Here is a 21,235-nt window from a genome sequence, read left to right as displayed (position 1 = left end):
AGCCGACTCAGCAGCTTAGAACCTCGGCAGAGTAGTTACAGAAAAGCATCTACTCGGCACGTTAGACCCCTGGTGGAAAAGAACCAAACCAAGTCGAGTCGGCTGAGTAGGTACTAGTGGAAAAGCTCCATTAGACACTGCCAACCCTTTAACAACAACAGTCAAACACAACGCTGCAGCTGCTCGTTCAAACCATGCTAAACTGTCTAGGGCTGCACAGCTCACTTATGTGCCTTGTCATTTCAAATAAACTGAATACCTGCTGTTTTTCAGGCATGACAGCACAGAAATGGATCACAGTGAAAATGAGGACATCAGCCTGAAGAGAGCAGACAGTGTTGACAAGGTATTTACACCTGAACGTGTGTGTGACGGGAGGACAGACGGATCGTTACTAAACAGGAACACAGTGGAAGTGTTTTCTTCTCTGTTCTTTTCTCTCCCAGAGTAAAAGTCATCCTGTGCTTGGTTTGTTTGTTTTATTTAGGATCCCCATTAGCATTAACAACAGCATTAGACACACAAATTAACACTTAATACATAACAGACATACATTATACATGACAACAAAACAATAATAGACACAACTCCCTTAGTCACAAACAACACAGAAACTAAATCACCATCATTCTCAGACATAAATACATAGAAATTAAATCAGATAAAACACCTTCATAAACAATACCTGCCTGAAATGACCTGATCTTAGAATTCCTGACCACTTTTCACCTTTATTGTGATAGGGTTTACACTTCCTGTAATTATATTCAAACTTCATTCTGTTCCTTCCAAATTTCAAATCATAATTCATTAAATTTTAAAAGATATTGTTTCAACTGAATCTTAGGGTGCTTTCACACCTGTACCGTTTCAAGCAGTTGTTCCGGTACAGGGAACGTTTCCCCCTCAAGATCGGAACGTTTTGGTATATGTGGACACAGCAATCGCGCTCTGAAACGGTACAAAACAAGCGTTCCGAGATCGCCTAGGAGAGGTGGTCTCGGCCCGATTCCAATCGAGACCTGAAACGGTTCATTTTTTTTATTTGGAGTGAGAACATGATCCACACAGCAACCGATACAACTACATTCATTCATTGTGTATGTGCTGCCGGCGCAAGGAGAGGAGTCGGTCCAGCCTCCACCAACTCCTCTCCTATTGGACGTGCGAGATGTCTTCCCAGCACGGCACAAATTAAACTTTGTTTGAAATTAAACAATGTTCAATTCGGGCAGGGTTTGCGCAGCCCAAACCCGGCTGCAGCAGGCGGCCTCTCGTCCGCTGCCGGGCTCCGCTCTGCGCCGAGCGCACATAAATGAATGGGTAAAGCCTGATTTATGGTTCCGCGTTAAATCGACGCAGAGCCTACGCCGTACTCTATGCCGTAGGCTCTGCGTTGGTGTAACGCGGAACCATAAATCCGCCAAAGCCAACGGCTGCGGTCTGGGCTGCGCTGAAAGGGGCGTGTTGTTTATCCCGGGGTGCGGAAGAGGAAACTCCTTCCGCGTTCATTTGACCAATCAGAGAGCAGCTGGTTCGCGCATGGAATTTGTTACCAGCTTTGAAACGGTACAGACGTTTGCCTTGTGAACACAAACCCCACAAACGAGAAACGGAACAACTGTATCGATTCAGCCCCTGAATCGGAACAAAACAAACGGGCCACAGGTGTGAAAGCACCCTTAAACCAATCTTTGCTACATGAGAAATATGAACTGGTATAGAGTTCCAGCCAAACATGGCTCTGTAAAAAAAAAAAAGTTCTCTGTCACTTACTATCAGGACTGAATGGTCCTGATGCTTTACTATATTATTAATTAATTGATGCCTATGAAAAGCTTCTAAAGTTAAAAACTGGTGAAAAAACTTCCAATCTATTGAAAGAAATCAGCAAAAAAAAAACAACCCAACTCATATTTGCTTAACCTATTTTCAGAAGGTAAATAAAATGTCTTCTATACATTGTTATCTAAATTGGGGGGGGGGGGTCATGCATGCCTCTCGCTCTGTTGCAGCACCACTGCAAAAATAAACAAACGTTATCTGAAATGACACAGTCGCTCAGATGAAAGTGCTGCTGCTGCGGTCGTAAACACTCGTCTCTGCAAACAGCAGCTGGAGCTGACGGGATTGGTTGATAGGAAACTGTGTAAACTGTCGGTGAGAGCAGCTCCTTCCTCCCCACCACCAGCTTCTGTGGTAGCAACATCTAAAGAAGAGAAGTGGACTAGGGCTGAAACGATTCCTCAAATAATTCGATTACAAAAAATGATCGAGGAATTTTCTCTGCCTCGAGGAATCATTTAATTTTGCAGCTCAAAGCAGGTATTTTGCCCGGACTACATTTAATGCGACACAACGCGCTGACGCCGCGCACGTAAAGGAAGAAGAAAGAGGCGGCGGATGTTTGGTTTTAGTAACATGCCATGCTCAGGCAGGAGACACAGTGTTTAACTTTTATTTTCAATCCACTCTATATTCTTCTGGTCCGTTCTCCTATATGTTCCCCCTCTAACCCGGTACATACATAGGTTCCTCTAAACATCTGTTCCCGCTACAGTTTTAACTAAAAGAAAATGTGCTCTAATACAGCAGGTCTCATAATTTTATTTTGAACACTGCCAAAACTCAAAATCTTATACTTTAACTTAAAACTTAACTAGAACTTAAAATGTGCTTGACACAAATGAAAGTTCAATCAAAACACGTGGGAAAAACACCTAACCTTTTAAGTTACGTGTGTTATCAGGTGTAATGGCATTTTTAGGTTAGAAATAAGAACATTTCTTGGTAAGATCCTTAATTTTTTGAGTGAAGGCAGTGAATTTGGTCGACTGGTGTAAGTTCAGGGTTTTTAAATGCACAGCCATGAACCTACAGGATTATATTATTTAGTCTTAGTGATGTCAATTAACATCTAACATCTTATGTATATTTATAATTGCTCTGTAACTAAACAAAAATGTTTTATCTGATTAATCAATGGAATTTTCAGTAGAATACTCGATTACTAAAATATTCGATAGCTGCAGCCCCAAAGTGGACAAAAGCTTTAAGGCCTACAAGAAATGTGTAACTTCATCTCACATTTATTAACTTGATGAATACACTTTAAGGTCAATCTTCACAGGAAGCCAAACTGTCCAAGTAGAAAACTTCACAAACAACAGATGTATTCTAAGGTGCCTTAAATGGGTCTATAAATTAAAAGTGTCCCTGGTTGGAAGCCTGGACGGGTCTCTGTTACATGTCAAAGCCTCTCTCTCCTCTAATGACTTTCTTCTCCTGCTGCAGCCGTCAAACCATTGCAGGTAGTGACTAGAAAATAAAATGCTGATGCAAATTTTCACTTTTATGCAGAAGATGATGTGATTTATTGTTCTGCTACCCTAAACCAGGCACTCTGCCAGTTACCCTGTTTAACCTGAAGCTTCTTGTAAATGCTGATAAAACAAAACTCATGACATTCTCAAAGGCCAGATCCAAGCCAGTGAATCTCCCATCAATTATTGTTCAAGGTTCTGAAATTGAGACAGTGTCACAATATAGGTATCTTGGATTCCTAATTGATGATTCATTATCTTTTAAGCCTCATATTCAGCATCTAGTCAAGAAGTTGAAGCTGAAATCGGGTTTATCTTTTAGAAATAAGGCCCGTCTTTCCTTTTATTCCAAAAAGAGACTTGTGGAATCTGTGCTTGACTATGGCGATGTCCTTTATATGCATTCACCTGCTCAATCAGTACGTTTACTTGCAGCAGTTCAATCGGATTTCTGATCGTATAAGACATCGATCAGACTTTTAAACTGCATGTAAACACCTGAACCCGATCTACTTCGGACCTACAGTATATCGGACATTTAATAATCGGATAGCAACACCTAGATAATTCGTTCAGAGTCTGAATGTTAACTCCATGTCTACGGAGACATCAGATATTGCAGTCTGAGCAGCTGGAGAATTTCCTCTGGGGCTTCACCCGGAAGGTAAAGGAGACGGCACGTGTTAAATAGTTGTTTAAACACCTTTAAAAAGATTGTGAAAGAGATGGCAGAAGCTTCATCAGGAACCGGAGCAGATCAAAATAAAGTGGAAAAATATACGGAAGGCGCAACGTTGGCGCCAAACAAAACAACCGTCAACCGGAAGTGGCTCTTAGTTGAAATGGTTACCATGGTTACCATGGTTACAGCGCCACCTAGTGTCACGGAGTCAGCCATGCTCTGGACATTTATCCCATTCTCTGAACAGCAGGTAAACTCAGACAAGTGATTGGGTCTTTGGATGTTTATCTGATACCATCAGAAATCCCATTTCTTTGCTGCATGTAAACGTACTGAATGTTTTCATGCATTGGATACTTTAGTCCACCATGTAGCTCTGAGATTTATCACTAATCTTAGATCTCTTCTTCCCCACTGTTATCTGTCTGCCCGGGTCGGATGGTTCTGCTCTGGCCACCGGAGACTTTATCATTGTCTTTGTTTCTAAGGCCATTCTGGTCCTGCTTCCAGCTTATTTGGGGAGGAATCTCTCAAAAAAGCACCAGGAGGCAGAATCTTCTGTTGCAGGACTTATTTTTATTTACCAAGGGTCGGCACTGGACAAGCTAGCAGCTTCCAGCTCTGCTGCTCCTCCGCTTGGAATGAGCTGCAGAAAATCTTAAAATTGAGTAATCTGGTGTCACTTGATGCCTTTAAGGTTCTTCTGAAAGACCTGGAAGCAAGTACAACTGACTGCAGAGGCTTTGACTGCTGATTTAGTTTGTGATCTGTATTTCTGATTTGTTTTTAACAGTTTTGTTATTGTTGGTTTGTGCAACTTTGTGTTTGTGCTGCTCTGTCTTGGCCAGGACTCCATTGTAAAAGAGATTTTTAATCTCAACGAGACTCTTTCCTGGTTCCTGTCCTGGTTTTTATCCTCGGTGGGGACAACATTTATCCCCCCCACCCAAAGTATTTTCACCATTACATCGTAATTATTAAGTAATAACAACCAAAATACACAGAGTCCGTGTTTATTCTGCTTGTGCTGTGATTTTGATACCGGGAGCGAGTCAGAGGCATTGCGCCCACAGGAAGCAGTTTTATTTTGAAAACCAACCGGATCTTCTTGCATTCCAAAATTCCGACTTCCGGCCCGCCAAAATAAAAGATACAGTCAGTCAAATGAATGGAAAAAATGATAAGAATCCAGAGCAGCATATCCTCATATTTTACAGGATCACAACCAAAAATCCAGAGAAAAAATGTGACAGAAGATGAAACAAGATCTGACATTGCTGATTGCAGCTCCCATGTTTTCTGTTAAACTGACATCGAGAAAGAATTAAAAAAATATAAATTTAGTTTATTTATTTTTATTTGGCACATTTAAAAACAATATTAGGAGAAAATATTTCTGCAAATGCAGTGGTTCAGTTGATGTTCACAATAGGCCTACCGCCTACGTTATGTAGCTTAAGTGTAAGGTTTACACAAGAAACAAGTTTTCATATAGCCCATACTGTTGGCCCGCTGTTGTGTGGTAATTTTTCTGAATAAAAATATTTCTCAAAATTATCCCCGCTCTGGTTTTTTCACAAATCGCACCCTGGTTATAATAATAATAATATTAATAATAATGAATGATTACTTCTGTTGTAGGATATTGAAAAGCCCCGCGGCCGTAAACGTGGGGTGACCACCAGCGACGATCAGGAGAGCAAGCCGAAGCGCGGGCGCAAGAAAGCCGGCGCCAACGCGTCGGTGGTGGCGGAGCCGGAGGACCCGTGGGACGGGGACACGCAGCCCGAGGACGAGCAGAACAGCCCGCCCAAGAAGGGCCGCCGGGGCCGGCCCCCCAAGGCCGCCGCCGCCACACAGAACACGCCCGCCAAGGGCCGCAGGGGCCGCAAGAAGGCAGTCCCCTCCCCGGAGGAGGAAGAGGAGGAGGAGGAAGAGGAGGAGGAAGAGAGGGCGGAGGAGGAGGCGGTGGAGGAAGACGAGGAGGAAGACGAGGACAGAAGTAGTGAAAACATGGAGGCCAAGACGAAGGGAGGGAGACAAGCCAGGACCCCCCGGCGGTCACAAGGGTACGAGAGTCTGATCATCTCTGTCGTAGTTCAGCATCGCTGAGCTAGTTCTCACCTCGACACTGAAGCTTTGACTTATTGTGTTTGTTCAGCAGCTCGGAGTCGGCAGAGTCCACACCACAGAAGAGGAGAGGACGTCCACCCAAATCAGCTCAGCCGGCGGCCAAGAAACCCACGTCAGTCCCTGCTTTTCCCTCCCGGTGAAGCGTCAGTCTGAGCAGCAGAGACCCTGCTGAGCCCATCACTAGAGACACTAGGGAAAGTTGGGATTAAACTGGTCACTGTGCCGATTTGGCACGACACGCATCAGGAGAAGTTAGTTCTGTGACATTCAGGGCAGCTTGTTGACTCCTGCCACATTTGGCAGGAAACTAAAAGTGTGGTACAGTAATCCCTGGTTTTTCGCGGGGGTTACGTTCCAAAAAGAACCTGTGATAAGTGAAATCTGCGAAGTAGCAACCTTTTTCTTTTTTTTACAATTATTATACAAGGCTTCAAATTGCGGAGATCCGCCCCACCACGACCCAATTAATTGGATTTGAACGGGAGAAAGTGAAAAATGATTATGAAAAAAAATATATAATAAGTACAGTAGGACAGATTGTGACTTGCAGGTATTTCACTGCTCTTCTGCTGCTGCATCCTGACTCGCTCTGTAGCGTCTTTTTCTTCTAAAGCCGGGTGGGTTTTTTCCGGAGAAGAACATAGTTATGGGTGGTTGTTGTCGCTCTTTTTTTTTTTCTGACGGAAGCGTGGCTGCCATATCGCGCCAAACGGCCCCTCCGACCACCACCAACATTCATACACATTCACACACATTCACACGGGGCAAGGTGGGTAAGGTGTCTTGCCCAAGGACACTACGACAGCAAACTGGGACAGAGCGGGATTCAAACCGCCGACCTTCCGATCATTGGACGACCCGCTCTACCACCTGAGCTACTGCCGCCCTAACCGACACCATGGATTATATTGAGAACTGTAATGAACGATTCATCAAAGGTCCCGTTCTTGAGCTGCTGCTGGAGCTCATTGGTCGTTCTCAGCTTGTTGCTAAGTGACCAACGTTATTGACACAGGAAGTGAAGAAGCAGGGAGATTATTTAGCCAATCAGAATGCAGAACACGATGCACAATGCAAATCTGTGAAGCAGCGAGACGTGAAAGGTGAACCGTGTTCAGCGAGGGATTACTGTTAGGCCTGTGCTGAAAAGATCGATTTTCCAATTCTAACTTGATTCTCATATTAATTCCTAAAAATCGATTTGTATGTCTAAAGATCGATTTTGTTTCAGCATCACATTACAACTTTTGGTATTTTTTTGTTTATGCCCAAAAAAGGAATGTTTTGTTGGACACGAGAATAACTGGTGCCATGTTTTCATGCCTTTTAAATATGTTTAAAGCTATGAAAACGTTAAAGTTTTCAGTTATAATTGCATAAACTGCCTATATTTCATTACTTTATATACGGTCTTAGGGTTACATTTGCATAAAATGCTAAAAACCAAATTCTCATAAATGGGAAATAATAAAACCGATTTCATCCGTCTCTGTTTGCTGCCCTGGATCTGTTTGATAATTCTGACCCTCAGATGTTTCTGAAAGCAGTTTTATCAGCATTCTGGGAGCTGATTGGTCCTTACAGCATCATTAGCTGCCAATACTTGCTGTTGAATCTCAATATAATACTAGTATTAATATGTTGCATAACTACAGTCATATAATTCATGCAACAGCTCAAAAAACTGTTTTAATAACACTAGCCCAAATCAATATGGGAATCAAATCGGATCGAATAAAAGCGTGATAATCGATTCTGAATAGGATTCGATTCGATTCTTGACATTATAATGGATCCCCAGCCCTGATCCCAGTACTGACCTGTGACTTCACCTCCGTGGCTCGTGACTGTAGTCGTGTTTCTGCAGCTTCTGTCCGGCCAGATGAATTAACTGTGCGTTGTGGTTTCAGGCGTGCGGGCCGGTCGAAGGCCGCCGTGGCTAAAGACGACGAGGAGGAGGAAGAAGAGGAAGAGGAGGAGGAGCAGGAAGACGAGCCAACACCACGGGTACCGATCCAAGCGTAACAGGAACCATTCTCCAATCTAACATCAGTATCATGCCCTACATTCATCATCTCCCTTGCTTTTCTTTTCTCACCTCCAGGGTCGCAAGAAGGCCGCCGGACGAAGAAGATGAGCTAAAAAGATTAATGCATAAAGTAGAATCATTGGAGGAAAACAAAGGCAGCATGTCTCCTCTGACGTGGAGGAGGAATGATGCAGGAAAGAAAAATATGGACATTGAACTTTTTAAACTTTTCATATGCCGTCGCTCCTACTGTTACACCGATTTACACACTTGCATTTGCCACATGCACACGACCCCAGAGCACCCGCATCATCATGGCCGGGGGGGCGTTGCTTTGTGTTGCATCGTGATGATTTCCGCCACATTTAACTAGAAATCGTTTTACCCAGAAAAAAACAAAAACAAAAAAAACCCAGAAAGCCCCACACCTTGTAAATAGTCTGTCTGTTCCATGTTCTGTTGTGTTTCTGCTGACTGGGGTCCGGCTGTAAAGCTCCCCCCCCACTGATATCATTAAAGTGCTCCCATCAAGCAGTATTGCTTATCAAACTTGTGTCCTACTTTTAAAAACCGAGATTAACCATCGGCTTTTTTTTGTGACAGTCATTTTACCTTTAATGAAAACATGTTCTTGTTTACAGCTCTGTATATTAATACCTTTTTCTTTTTTTTTTTTTTTTTTTTTTACCATGTATTGAACACGTTAATGTCAGAGAACTGTCCAAATGTAGAGTCGCCTCTGGATATTATTGTAGTGTTATTGCGTTTTTAATTTGTAGGTTTGTATTCACTGGTAGAAGGAAGTCCTGAGCAGCTGTGGTTGTCGTGTTTGTCACTGCTGATTTAACTTGGCTTCACCTCCACCCAGTCAGATCCTCCGTTGTATCAATATAATTCTCTATAAAACCTGACTCCATCCATTTCTCTTTATTTCACTGTGGAGGTCCCGATCGTTGGACCCTTTAAGTTCCTGAAGTGTGTTTTTATTCACGGTTTATGAGTGTGACGCTGACTTTAATCCATCGTTTGTGTTGTCAGGCTTAAAAAAAGAGAGATAAAAGAAAAGGGAGATGACAGCCTCATAAGTTTTTAGAGCCTCGTCGTCCAGCAGAAGGAAAACGCTCTGGTCGGAGAGGTAGGGTTGTTCTTAAATCAGAATTTGCTTCATTTTTAGGGGGAAAAAAAAGAAGAAAACATGGTGCTGGTCTTATATTTTTCTAATTTGCTTACTATGTTCTTTTCAACAGCAGACAACCGGACTAAGCTTCTTGTAGCACCCTATAATGTAATAATTTCCTGAAAATGTAATAACGCCTGAAAATGTAATAAAATTTGCACTTAACTCAATCGAAAATGTAATAAAACCCAATAATGTAATAACTTCGCCAATAATGTAATAAAATATCTTGACCTGATATTGTAATTACATTTTTGCCAATAATGTAATACCTTATTACATTATTAGGAATTTATTACATGGTACTCAAAGTCTGGAATTTAACCCAGTCATTCTGGTGTTTCAAATCCAGCGTATGTAACATTCTTAGATTCTTAAAACACAAAATGTAGAACTCTGGACTGAAAATGAACAAATATATTACATTATTTGTCAAGTATTACATTATCAGTTTTGAAAGAAAAAGACCCACCTGAAAATGTAATGAATTCCCAATAATGTAATACGGTATTACATTATCGATAAAAATGTTATTACAATATCAGAAGTTATTACGTTATTGGATTTTATTACATTTTCAAATGAGTAAAGCGCAAATTTTATTACATTTTTGGGAAATTATTACATTATAGGGTGCTACACTCCGTAATGCACATTTTACGATATTTGCTGTATACAGTGCAATCCAACCTGCCCCCGGGCTGCTAAGCATCCTCAGATTGCAGACAAACTAACCTCACACTGCCTTGACGTGCAGATACTTGAGTTTTGAACTTTCCGGAGCAGTTCAGCTCAGTGGAAAAACACTGACTGCATGTTATGATCCGTGACCGGCCCTGGTCACATGCCGTCCTCCGGCCCGGCCGGGCCGTTTTACTGCCTCTGATAACGGCTCTCCTTCCAACGCCAAACCTCTCCTTTGTTGTGCTGGATGTCGCCGAGGGCCACGTGTGTGTTTTTCCATTTGGTCTGAGTTTTGGGAGAAGGTCTTGTTTGGTACGGGGCCCTAGCTGCTCAGCAGTCCTGGGGCCTCACGGTTGTGTTTTTCCTTTCATGATGCAACCTCTCTCTCTAGAGGAGAGTTGTGACCTGCAGGCACCCAGACATCCATTACCAGGCTTTTGTAATGGAAACATGCAGTTTGGTGTTAGTTTCCCTGAAAACATTGCTCCCAAACCTGTATACAGCTGATTCCTGGAGATGTGGAAGCTGTTCTTCCTCAGATGTTGCAGCAGCACAAAGGAAACGGTGTGGGTCCCCCTGTAGGTGCCCAGGTCAAGTCGCTGTTGCTACACTCTCCAATGGAGCTTTTCCACCAGTACCTACTCGGCTACTCGGCCTGGTTTCTTTTCCATAACAATTCAGCTGGAGCAGAAGTAGGAGGTTGGAGTGAAGCTGCTGTGACGTATTTGATTGTGTGATCTAAACGAAGAAGACAAAAACACTAAAGATGTAGATCCTGGAGGAGATGATAGATGTGCTGCTGGGTCTGTGGCTTGTGTTTGATATCAAGTTAAAAAATAAGAGAGAGAGAAGCTTCAAGCGGCGACACTTTTTAATTTCCGTTAGTTTGTCTCGGCGCTGCTGAAAAGTCAGCTGGAGTCGTGAGCAGCTATGAAGAGACAGAGCTCCTGGTAGATCTGGTCGTTCCTTATCGCCCGTCTAGATCCCTTTTTAATTCTCTCCTCAGCACCAGGTTTATGAACATCTGACCCTCAGAGTTGGATCATGAAACAGACTTTTGCTGCCGTTGTCTGTTGAATAAAATGAACAAGAATCTGTCAGAGTCTCTTTCTCTGATTTCCTCCTCCTGACTCAGACGTCTGACTCCAACCCCCCGACCAATCGGTGGCCTGTAGTGTGATGATGTCAGATACAGCCGACTCAGCAACGTAGAACCTCGGCAGAGTACCGTATTTTCCGCACTTTAAGGCGCACCTTCAATGAATGATGTATTTTAAAACTTTTTTTCCATATATAAGGCGCACCGCATTATAAGGTGCACTAAATATCTGGTAAAATACCGTACTATACTGGCTGGGGTTGAGTTACGTATCTACCTGATGGAGCTGCGCTACAGGAAATGCTACAAAATCCTACACCAAATGCAAAAAAAAAAAAACCAAGAAGAAAAGTACCGTATGTCAAACTTTATTAACAAAATAAAAACCAGCTTTGCTCCGTCTCGTCAAAGTCGCCATGATGCGAGTCAGCGTCGCTGCTGTTGTCTTGAACATCTGTGACAATTCCTGACGTTTTTAACGCCATTACTTCGGACTACACCAACTATATTACCCACAATCCCCCTGACTACAGTAACAGATTACCGTAATGATCATATATAAGGCGCACTGCCGGTTTTTGAGAAAATTAAAGGCTTTTAGGTGCGCCTTATAATGTGGAAAATACGGTAGTTACAGAAAAGTATCTACTCTGCACGTTAGATCTCTACTGTGAAAGAGCAAAACCCGAGGCGAGTCGGGCTGGGTAGGTACTAGTGGAAAAGCACCACAAGACAACTCTTGTTTTTTTTTTTTTGGGGGGGGGGGGGGGGCGTCTACCACACGGTTACTCCTTTTCTCTTCATTCATTACTTTGTTGAGTCTTTGTGTTGCCTCATCATGTCGTCTGGAGCCCGGTGACCATGACGATGGAGACAAACATCACTGGTGTGCGACACAATCACCAGACAAACTTTGTCTGATTTTTGCCAGTTGCGGCGGAGGTGAGAGCTCCAGGACGCGTCCTGAAGGCAACGAAACAAATGAAACGGAAACCTGGAAACTGCTGCCTTTAACGTCCTTCCACCAGAGAGATGCAGGCGTCTCAGCCGAGCCCTCAAAGCCTCCTGCTTTCCAAGACCGGAGCTCAGATTTCCAAGGACAAGTTTCCACTTTGCCTGCCATCTGAAATGACCTTGGGCCTGGAGGAGGTCGTTGTGGACGATGATCACACCCAGCTTCTCTTTGACCTTTGACCTGCGTCAGTGCAGCCTGAGTCCGGAGATCAGGGACGCTTCATGTTTAACACACACCTCTCCACATGCTCTGAATCTGACCACCATAGGATGTACTGTCCAAGATGAGGAATCTGAAGTCAAAGGAACAACTATTCCTTTAGGTTGTATATGGAACTGGTTTTATTTTTTAAGAGAAAAGGGGTTAACTGGTCTTATGTTCATATACATTTCTTTTTTATCTCCAAAAAAAAGGAAAGTGATTAAATCTAAAGTTTGTTCCCTTTTTCCATCTTCCACCTTATTTGTTTTAAAGGTGAAATTTTTATCCCATTAACCCTTGTGCTGTCTTTGGGTCAAAATTACCCAATTCTTCTATCTTTCTTTCCTCCTGCCATGCTCTCTCCTTCCTTCTTCCCTCCCTTCTTTCTTTCCTTTTCTCCCTTCTTTCCTTTTCTCCCTTCTTTCCTTCCTTTCTCCCTTCCTTCCATCTTTTCTCCCTTCCTTACTCCCTTTCCTACTTCCTTCCTTCTTTTCTCCTTTCTTCCTTACTTCCTTATTTCCTTCCATCTTTTCTCCCTTCCTTCATTCCTTCTTTTCTCCCTTCACCCTCCCTTGACCCAAAGACAGCACAAGGGTTAACAGATTTGTAATAAATGTGAGCAGGTTACATCGTAAACTTCTTTAAAACCTAAAATTGTCCCCATAACTGTAGTCCAACCCCTCCACGCAGACTAATGGGCCCAGTATCATTGTTCTGTCCACAAGTGCATGTTCCATGCACTTGTGGACAGAACAATGATACTGGGCCCATCATCATATTCATGTTCCTGCCTCAAGCCACAGTTTCGTGCTGGTGCAGCAGGAAGAGGACGTGGTCTCCCAGCAACCAGCAGCGGGATGGAGCTCTGCTGCTCTGCTGCCCCCCCAGTACTCGAGATGAGGGGGGACGGCATCCCCCCCCTGAAATAAAAACGGTCCAAATCCTCCCCCCTGAAAAACTGCCATCCCCCCTTTCCATCCCTTATGTCATTTCATCAATGAATGTGGTTTTACTGCTATTTCAACATTTAGAGTCATCACCAGAAAAATAACACCAGAAAAATTACTTATTTGACAATTTCCACCTGTTTCAAGTAAGTTTTCACTTGAAATAAGTAGAAAAATCTGCCAGAGGGACAAGATTTATCTTCTCATTACTAGCAAAAAAATCTTGTTCCACTGTTCTACTTATTTCAAGTGAAAATCTACTTGAAACAGGTGAAAATTGTTGTTTTTTTTCCAGTGATGAGTCTTGTTTTAAGTATAATGAGATTTTTTTACTAAAATGAGACATTTTAACTAGAAATAAGACAATCTTGTTAAGATGTTGAGTTTTTGCAGTGATCCATTTCACTTATCCTGTGAAGGACAGAGTCATATTGATAAGTTCAGAAAAGTGTTTTTTATTGTTGTGTTTTGATGTATTTGATGTAAGCCCAGTGGATATTTAAAGCTTACAGAAAGCTGCATTTAACTGCTGCTATGTCATTCCTGCAGTATTTCTGCAGGTGTTTTGGTCACTGCTATTATTTGTAATATATTATATTATTTGTAATATATTTTATTATTTGTAATCAGCACAAATTATCTGTCTCCATATGATAAAATCCACCATCCCCCCTGATTTTTTTTTTTTTGCAACTCGAGTACTGCCCCCGCCACCCCCCCACCAGAGCCAGCAGGTGACCCGCCGGGGCGGTAGATCAGCGTTAGGCGGCGCTGCGGGTTCATGAGGTCCCGCACCTGCTCCCCGCGACGCAAACACGCTTAACATGCTAATGTGGAACTAAATCCATTAGTTTAATGCCTCGTCCATCTCTTGAGGCATTACCGGTGCCCCTGTGTTAGAGGAGGGTCATGTGCGCCTGGAGACCTTGGCGCGTCAGGTGCCTGGTTAATGATTGACGGGTTTGGAGAGTCTGATCCAGCTGGCCAGTCCCTGTCCAGCCGTCCAGCTGTTCAGTCCAGCTGTCTGTCCAGTCCAGCTGTCTGTCCAGCCAGCTTTCCAGTGCACCTGTCCTGCAGCCCCGACTCCCAGCATGGCCAGCTGACCCGGCACCATGCGCTCTCCCCCCCTGCACCTCCTCCTGCTGGCCCTCTTGGCCGCCGTGCGCCCCGCCGGCGCGGCGCCCGGCGCCGGCCTGCGGACCTGGGGCCGCTTCAGCCGGCTGCCCTACCCCGGGGACAAGGCCTTCCTGTACGACACGTTCCCCCGGGGCTTCATGTGGGCCGTGGGCACCGCCGCCTACCAGGTGGAGGGCGCGTTCGAGCGCGACGGCAAGGGGCTCTCCATCTGGGACACGTTTACGCGCGGGGGGAACCGCCTGGCCACGGGGGACGTGGGCAGCGACAGCTACCACAACATCCAGGCGGACACCCGCGCCCTGCGGCAGCTGGGGGTCACCCACTACCGCTTCTCCCTGTCCTGGGCCCGCATCTTCCCCAACGGGACGCGCGGCAGCCTGAACCCGGCAGGAGCCGCCTACTACCGGGCGCTGCTGCGGCGGCTGCGGACGCTGGGCGTGCAGCCCGTGGTCACGCTGCACCACTGGGACCTGCCCGAGGCTCTGCAGCGGGGCCTGGGCGGCTGGGCCGACCCCCGCATCGTGGATATCTTTGCAGACTACGCGGACTTCTGCTTCGGCGCGTTTGGAGACGACGTGCGCTACTGGATCACCATCGATAACCCGTTCGTGGTGGCGCAGCACGGGTACGGGACCGGGGTGGTGGCGCCTGGGGTGAGGAACCACCCAGACCTGCCGCTCACCGTGGGACACCACCTGCTCAAGGTGAGGACACCCTTCCTCACAATATCATATATAGCCTATATAAAAATTAAAAGAAAAGACAAAATAACAAAAAATAAATACAACACAAACAACCAATAAACAAGATCAGGCATAATTGAACCGGTCTCCTACAATATCCTAAATTCAAAATTCCAATCTCCCAGTCACCTCTACGATGATCCATGACCAGCCATGAATGCAGGCAGTTATATTTGTATCGTATATGATCCATCCCACAAGGAACAAAATAACAATCAAAGAAATACATATGGGAGGTAAATTAAATTCTTTAGGTCCCCATTTTTATACTTGTCAAGAATTGCTTTCTTTTCTGTGTTTTTAAACTATATAAAGTTAGTGATTACATTATAATAACAAACTAAAACTAATATTGAAACTAATGGAAAAATACAAAACTATAATAACTCTGGATACCCACCAATCAAAACTAAAGTAATGACAGAAAAACCTTACAGATCTGAATCAACATAAATAACTGGTACATGTGATCTCTATCCAGCTGGTGATGGATCCCCCGCCTCCCTCTCTCTCCACCTCCTCTCCCAATTGTGTCTGCACAATTAAATATCCTGATAAACAAAATAAAAATCTGATGCACATGAAACATGCGCCCACGCACGCGCGCACACACACACACGCACATACAGGACTGTCTCAGAAAATTAGAATAAGTGATAAAGTCCTTTATTTTCTGTAATGCAAAAATGTCATACCTTCTGGATTCATTACAAATCAACTGAAATATTGCAAGCCTTTTATTATTTTAATATTGCTGATCATGGCTTACAGCTTAAGAAAACTCAAATATCCTATCTCAAAAAATTAGAATATTCTGGGAATCTTAATCTTAAACTGTAAACCATAATCAGCAATATTAAAATAATAAAAGGCTTGCAATATTTCAGTTGATTTGTAATGAATCCAGAATGTATGACATTTTTGTTTTTTTAATTGCATTACAGAAAATAAAGAACTTCATCACAATATTCTAATTTTCTGAGACAGTCCTGTACATGCAGCCAAGTGGGGGGTTGCAACTTAATTTAAATTACTTTCATTAAAATCACATGATCTCTAAAATGGTGGGCAAAAAGACGTAGAGAGACGAGCAGCTGCATTTCTATCCCTCTCTTTGTCAGCCAGCGGCTAATGGCTGCTAATTACTAACAATATACAGCACATGTTGCGCAGTTGCAAAGCATTGTTGTTGTTGTAGTAAGGCACTTGACTAAGTGAAACTCGTCAAGTGCCTAACAACAACAACAACACACACACAAGTAATGTGCACGTAATGCTGCTGCTGCAAACCATAGCGGTAAGTGAAAATATCTCCTCCGTTGAAGTGTCAATCTCCTGCAGACCTGCAAAGTGCGGGGGGACATGATGAGGGCCTGCCATGTCAGGGACACTTGCGCAAACTTTCAGACTTGCGCAACTCCAAAGTCAGTGATAGAGGTGGTAGTGAACAACCAAGTAATTACTGTTCATTTAAAAAAAAAGTTAGTTTTCACAATATCTCCCCTTCAGAAACGGGAACTACCGTATTTTCTGGACTATAAGCCGCTACTTTTTTCATAGGTTTTCAACCATGCAGCTTATACAAAGGTGCGGCTATTCTGTGGATTTTTCTTCCACCGCTAGGGGGAGTGCTAACCGGAATTAGAATAAAAACTAAGACAAAATAAATGCAAAGAAGAATACGCTACTTCTTCTTTAGCAGATAGAGGTAGGTAGAAGCAGATTTCAAACAGATAAATAGATAAATAAATAGCGGTTATTTTCTCTTGGTTCTGTCCCGTTTTAATCAGCAAAGTTGCTGCCGTGTTAAAAGACACTGTTAGGAAAGATCTATTTAGGTACAAACATGTACATCATTTACAGTTCAAAATCCTTCTATACATGTAGTAAATATCTAATCTAACAACATAAATATCTGCGGCTTGCATATCTTTTTTTTTTAAATAGAGCAGGTGTGGCTTGTATATCTTTTTTTAATTAATTTTTTTTAAATAGAGCGGATGCGGCTTATATGCAGGTGCAGCTTATAGTCCAGAAAATACTCCTGAGAAATTAGTTTACATCCTGCTTATAATTACGTAACGTTTAATAATCGTGTTCTATCTGTGTTTGGGATTCTAACTTTCATATCCTTTGTATTTTTGTTAGTTTCTGACTCACGTGTAAAGTCTGTGTCCCCGCCCCCGCCAGGCCCACGCCGCCGCCTGGCACGTGTACGACCGGCGGTACCGGCCCCGGCAGCGGGGGCAGCTGTCCATGGCGCTGGCCTCCCACTGGATCAAGCCCAGCCGCACGCGGCTGCAGAGCCTGCGGGAGTGCCAGTGCTCCCTGGACCACGTGCTGGGCTGGTTCGCCCGGCCGCTCTTCACCGACGGGGACTACCCCCCCTGCATGAGGGCGCGGCTGGGCGCCCGGCTGCCCTCCTTCACCCCGGAGGAGCGCCGGCAGCTGCGGGGCACCGCAGACTTCTTCGCCCTGTCCCACGGAGCCACGCTCAGCTTCCAGCTCATCAACGACAGCCTCAAGTTCGAGCAGCAGGAGGACCTGGACCTGCGGATGCTGCTGTACTGGGTCAACGCCGAGTACGACCGGCCGCCCATCTTCGTGGTGCAGAGTGGCTGGTAGGTGACCCCCTTCAGTAGTTCCAGAAGGGTCTACTACTACTACTACTACTACTACTACTACTACTACTGTCATTTAGCAGAAGCTTTTATCCAAAGCGACTTACATCTGAGAACAACACAAGCAAGAAACCACACAGGAGGGTCCAGCTGGATCAGTGCTGGTCAGACTGATGAGAGTCCAATTGGACACAGGTGTTGTCATGCCAGTGCTAGAATATATACCGTATTTTCCGCACTATAAGGCGCACCCAAAAGAATTCATTTTTTTCAAAAGCTGACCATGCGCCTTATAATCCGGTGCGCCTTATATATGGATCAATATTGAGCCATATATATGGATCAATATTGAGCCGCAACAGGTCTCGCAACCATAGACATATATACGTATTTTGAGCGACGAAAAACAATAAAATATATTTATTCTAATATGTCAAGATCACAATAATATTCCAATTTAAAACTAAAATATTAAAGGACTAACACAAATAAAATACACTTCAATTAAATACTTAGTTTTTGTTTTTTTTGTCATTTATTTTCCCAAGCCACTCGGAGCCGCAATATAAGGATGAAAGAGCCGCATGCGCCTTATATATGGAAAAAGTTTTAAAATACGTAATTCATTGAAGGTGCGCCTTATAATGCGGAAAATATGGTATGTTTTTTTTTCTTTAAATAAGAAAGCTACATCTAAGAAGACACCATCTTGTCATAAGTGCATGCACCTTACTAGATGCCGAAGTGTTCCTTAAAGAGCTGAGTCTTTAGTTTGCTCTTAAAAGTAGGTCCAGACCTTGTAGATCGAGTTTAGTAGGTCATTCTACCATCAGGGAACAATGAAGGAGAAGAGTCTGATACTGATTTCACACCATGTTGTGGTGGAAGAACCAGCTCTGGATGAAGGAGTGAAGGTAGAGGGAGAGTAGCTCTGGATGAAGGAGTGAATGCGCTGCAACTGGAAGCCGGTGCAGAATCCTGGTCCAGAAACCTGTGCACCTCCTGGTTCCTGGGGCTGTTCTGTTTCATGGATCTCTGGCTCTCTCTCGGCAGGTACGTCCTCGGCAGCACCAAGACAGAAGACCCCAAGCACATGTACTACCTGAAGAGGTTCATCGCTGAGACACTCAAGTGTAAGTCCGTGTTTCCCAGTAGCCCTGAAGGAGGACCTGCTCCCCGGAGCCTGACCGTGTGGATGTTTGTGATCCAGCCATCGTCCTGGACGGGGTGAACGTGATCGGCTACACGGCCTGGTCCCTGCTGGACGGCTTCGAGTGGCACCGCGAGTACGGGATCCGGAGGGGTTTGTACTACGTGGACTTCAACACGCCGGACATGAAGAGGGAGCCCAAGACCTCCGCCACCTTCTACAGGTGGGTCAGGACCGGTGAGCGCCTACAGGACCACAACAGGCCGGAGCTGCAACACCCCACACAGGCCGGTTCCAGGCCTGGAACTATGGAGCTAGAACAGTCTCAAAATTCGCAAATGCACACACCGTTTCACACATGCACAGAACAATTCACACGTGCGTAGGACAAGATATACAAATGTATTTTTGATGCACACACAAATATAACCTGATTTACAAACGTTTTTTTGTCTGTGAGCTGCGCTGGATTTGTGTGTGACTTTTGAGACTCCCCTGACGTGACATAAATATCTCCGCTGTTTCTCATCATCAGTTGCTGCATCTGCAGGACTAAGAGCTCTCCAGTCTCCTGATGGCTCTGGTTGAACGGCCCCACAAACCATCTCTGATCGCGCTGTTTTCTTTACCGAGATCACAAGAAAAGCAGAACAGTGATCTGCTCTCCATCCTGTGTTGCTGTTTATTTATCTTTACTCCACTAACTCCAAATATTAATCACTTTTCTAAGCGAACAACGTGAATGCAGTTCCAACAGCAGGTGTATCCGCCCCTTTAATCTGACTGGTTTACGAGTCAATCGTCCCCCACGTGGGGTCTGCTCTTATGATGGGCTGAAACAAAGGAAGACATCTGATTGGTTGCAGATCCTTCCGTGTTAAAAAAAAAGTATTTGTGGATCGAGTCACGTCAGGGGAGTCTCAAAAGTCACACGCAAATGCAGCGCAGCTCACAGACAAAAAACATTTGTAAATCAGGTTATATTTGTGTGTGCATCAAAAAAAAACATTTGTATATCTTGTCCTACACACGTGTGAAACCTGTCCTGTGCATTTGTGAAACGGTGTGTGCATTTGCAAATTATGAGACTGTTCTAGCTCCATATGGAACTGGGTCCAGACCTGGAACCAACCCATGTCATATTGACATGTCAATAGCCACTTTTCAGTTCAACCTCAAACTCATGAGTGACATGTTTGTGGTCCAGTCCTTGTTTTCTGGACTGGGTTAAAGTGGTTCTTAACATCCAAACTGCTGGGGAACATTTTGGCTGAAATCACATGAATAACTGAATCATTTCCCACCCGAACAAAAGTCCTGCATTAAAAAAAGATATCTTTTCCATTTTTCACTCTCACCTTTCTTTCAAACAAAGCTCTTAAGTCACATATGTGCTTTCTAAAACCAAAGATCTGACCCACTAGAGCTTCAGAGCTGAAACCTTCTTAGAAAAAAAAAAAAGTTAAATAAAACTAAACTAAACTCCGGTCCTGCTCTGACTCCCCAGGAACGTGATCCAGAAGAACGGGTTCCCGGAGCTCCCTGAGAACCGTCCGGCCCAGGGACTGTTCCCCTGCGGGTTTGCCTGGGGGGTGTCGGCCAACTCCATCCAGGTGGGTGTCCGCCGGCTGGGAGACGAGCCCAGTACCCTCCTCTGGAGACTCCCTCTCTCCCTCCAGAAACGTGAACCCAGAGCCGGCTGGATGTTTCTGCTCCGTTTTATTTCACATGTTTAAGCCTCATTCAAGTAATTTTATTTAGATGTCAATCATCAGCCTGCTCAGCACCCAACTGCCCCTCCGGCCTTTACCTGCGTAAAACGAGCAGGTGTAAACGACGTCTGTGTGTGTGTGTGTGTGTGTGTGTGTGTGTGTGTGTGTGTGTGGTGCTGGTGTCCAGGTGGAGACCACCCCCACCCAGTTCTCGGACTCCAGCGTCTACATCTGGAACAGCTCCAGCGGGGGGGAGCTGGTACGCCTGCCGGGCTTCACCGCGCCGCCGCTGCGCCGACGCACGCACTGTGCCGACTACGCCACCATCCGACAGCAGGTCTGTCTGCTCTCACATCTGTAACGTTTACCGGGGTACCGGGGGGATTCCCATGTTCCAGCTGCAGCGCTGATGATGCTGACGTCACCCATCCAGAGAACAGCTCTGGGTATCAAACCAGCAGAGCTGGGTAGAGTAGCCAAAACTTTTACTCAAGTAAAAGTACTGTTACTTCAGAATAATATGACTCAAGTAGAAGTAAAAAGTAGTCATCCAAATAATGACTTGAGTAAAAGTAAAAAAGT

General features: G+C 44.4%; 2 protein-coding genes across 5 annotated transcripts in view; both read left to right on the top strand.

Annotated features, from left to right (window-relative positions):
* LOC133459450 (sister chromatid cohesion protein PDS5 homolog B-like) overlaps positions 1 to 9,233 on the top strand; it is a 74,436-nt gene extending 65,203 nt beyond the window's left edge. The window contains exons 31-35 of one of the 3 annotated variants that reach the window (XM_061739389.1): positions 274 to 346; positions 5,647 to 6,074; positions 6,167 to 6,250; positions 8,049 to 8,145; positions 8,243 to 9,233. In XM_061739389.1, coding sequence (XP_061595373.1) covers positions 274 to 346; positions 5,647 to 6,074; positions 6,167 to 6,250; positions 8,049 to 8,145; positions 8,243 to 8,275 — 715 coding nt within the window. In that variant the 3' untranslated portion in view covers positions 8,276 to 9,233. The remainder of the gene's footprint in view (positions 1 to 273; positions 347 to 5,646; positions 6,075 to 6,166; positions 6,251 to 8,048; positions 8,146 to 8,242) is intronic. The other 2 variants (XM_061739387.1, XM_061739388.1) reach the window with 2 other exon arrangements.
* A 5,063-nt stretch (positions 9,234 to 14,296) lies between these two features.
* LOC133459451 (klotho-like) overlaps positions 14,297 to 21,235 on the top strand; it is a 20,409-nt gene continuing 13,470 nt past the window's right edge. For both annotated transcript variants that reach the window (XM_061739391.1, XM_061739390.1), the window contains exons 1-6: positions 14,297 to 15,131; positions 17,361 to 17,791; positions 18,845 to 18,924; positions 19,002 to 19,164; positions 20,449 to 20,554; positions 20,841 to 20,990. In XM_061739391.1, coding sequence (XP_061595375.1) covers positions 14,403 to 15,131; positions 17,361 to 17,791; positions 18,845 to 18,924; positions 19,002 to 19,164; positions 20,449 to 20,554; positions 20,841 to 20,990 — 1,659 coding nt within the window. In that variant the 5' untranslated portion in view covers positions 14,297 to 14,402. The remainder of the gene's footprint in view (positions 15,132 to 17,360; positions 17,792 to 18,844; positions 18,925 to 19,001; positions 19,165 to 20,448; positions 20,555 to 20,840; positions 20,991 to 21,235) is intronic.

The sequence above is a fragment of the Cololabis saira genome, chromosome 14, assembly GCF_033807715.1.
Source record: "Cololabis saira isolate AMF1-May2022 chromosome 14, fColSai1.1, whole genome shotgun sequence".
In the NCBI taxonomy this organism is placed as follows: domain Eukaryota; kingdom Metazoa; phylum Chordata; class Actinopteri; order Beloniformes; family Belonidae; genus Cololabis; species Cololabis saira.
The sequence above is the reverse complement of the archived record's forward strand: the minus strand, read 5'-3'. Positions and strand labels throughout refer to the sequence as shown.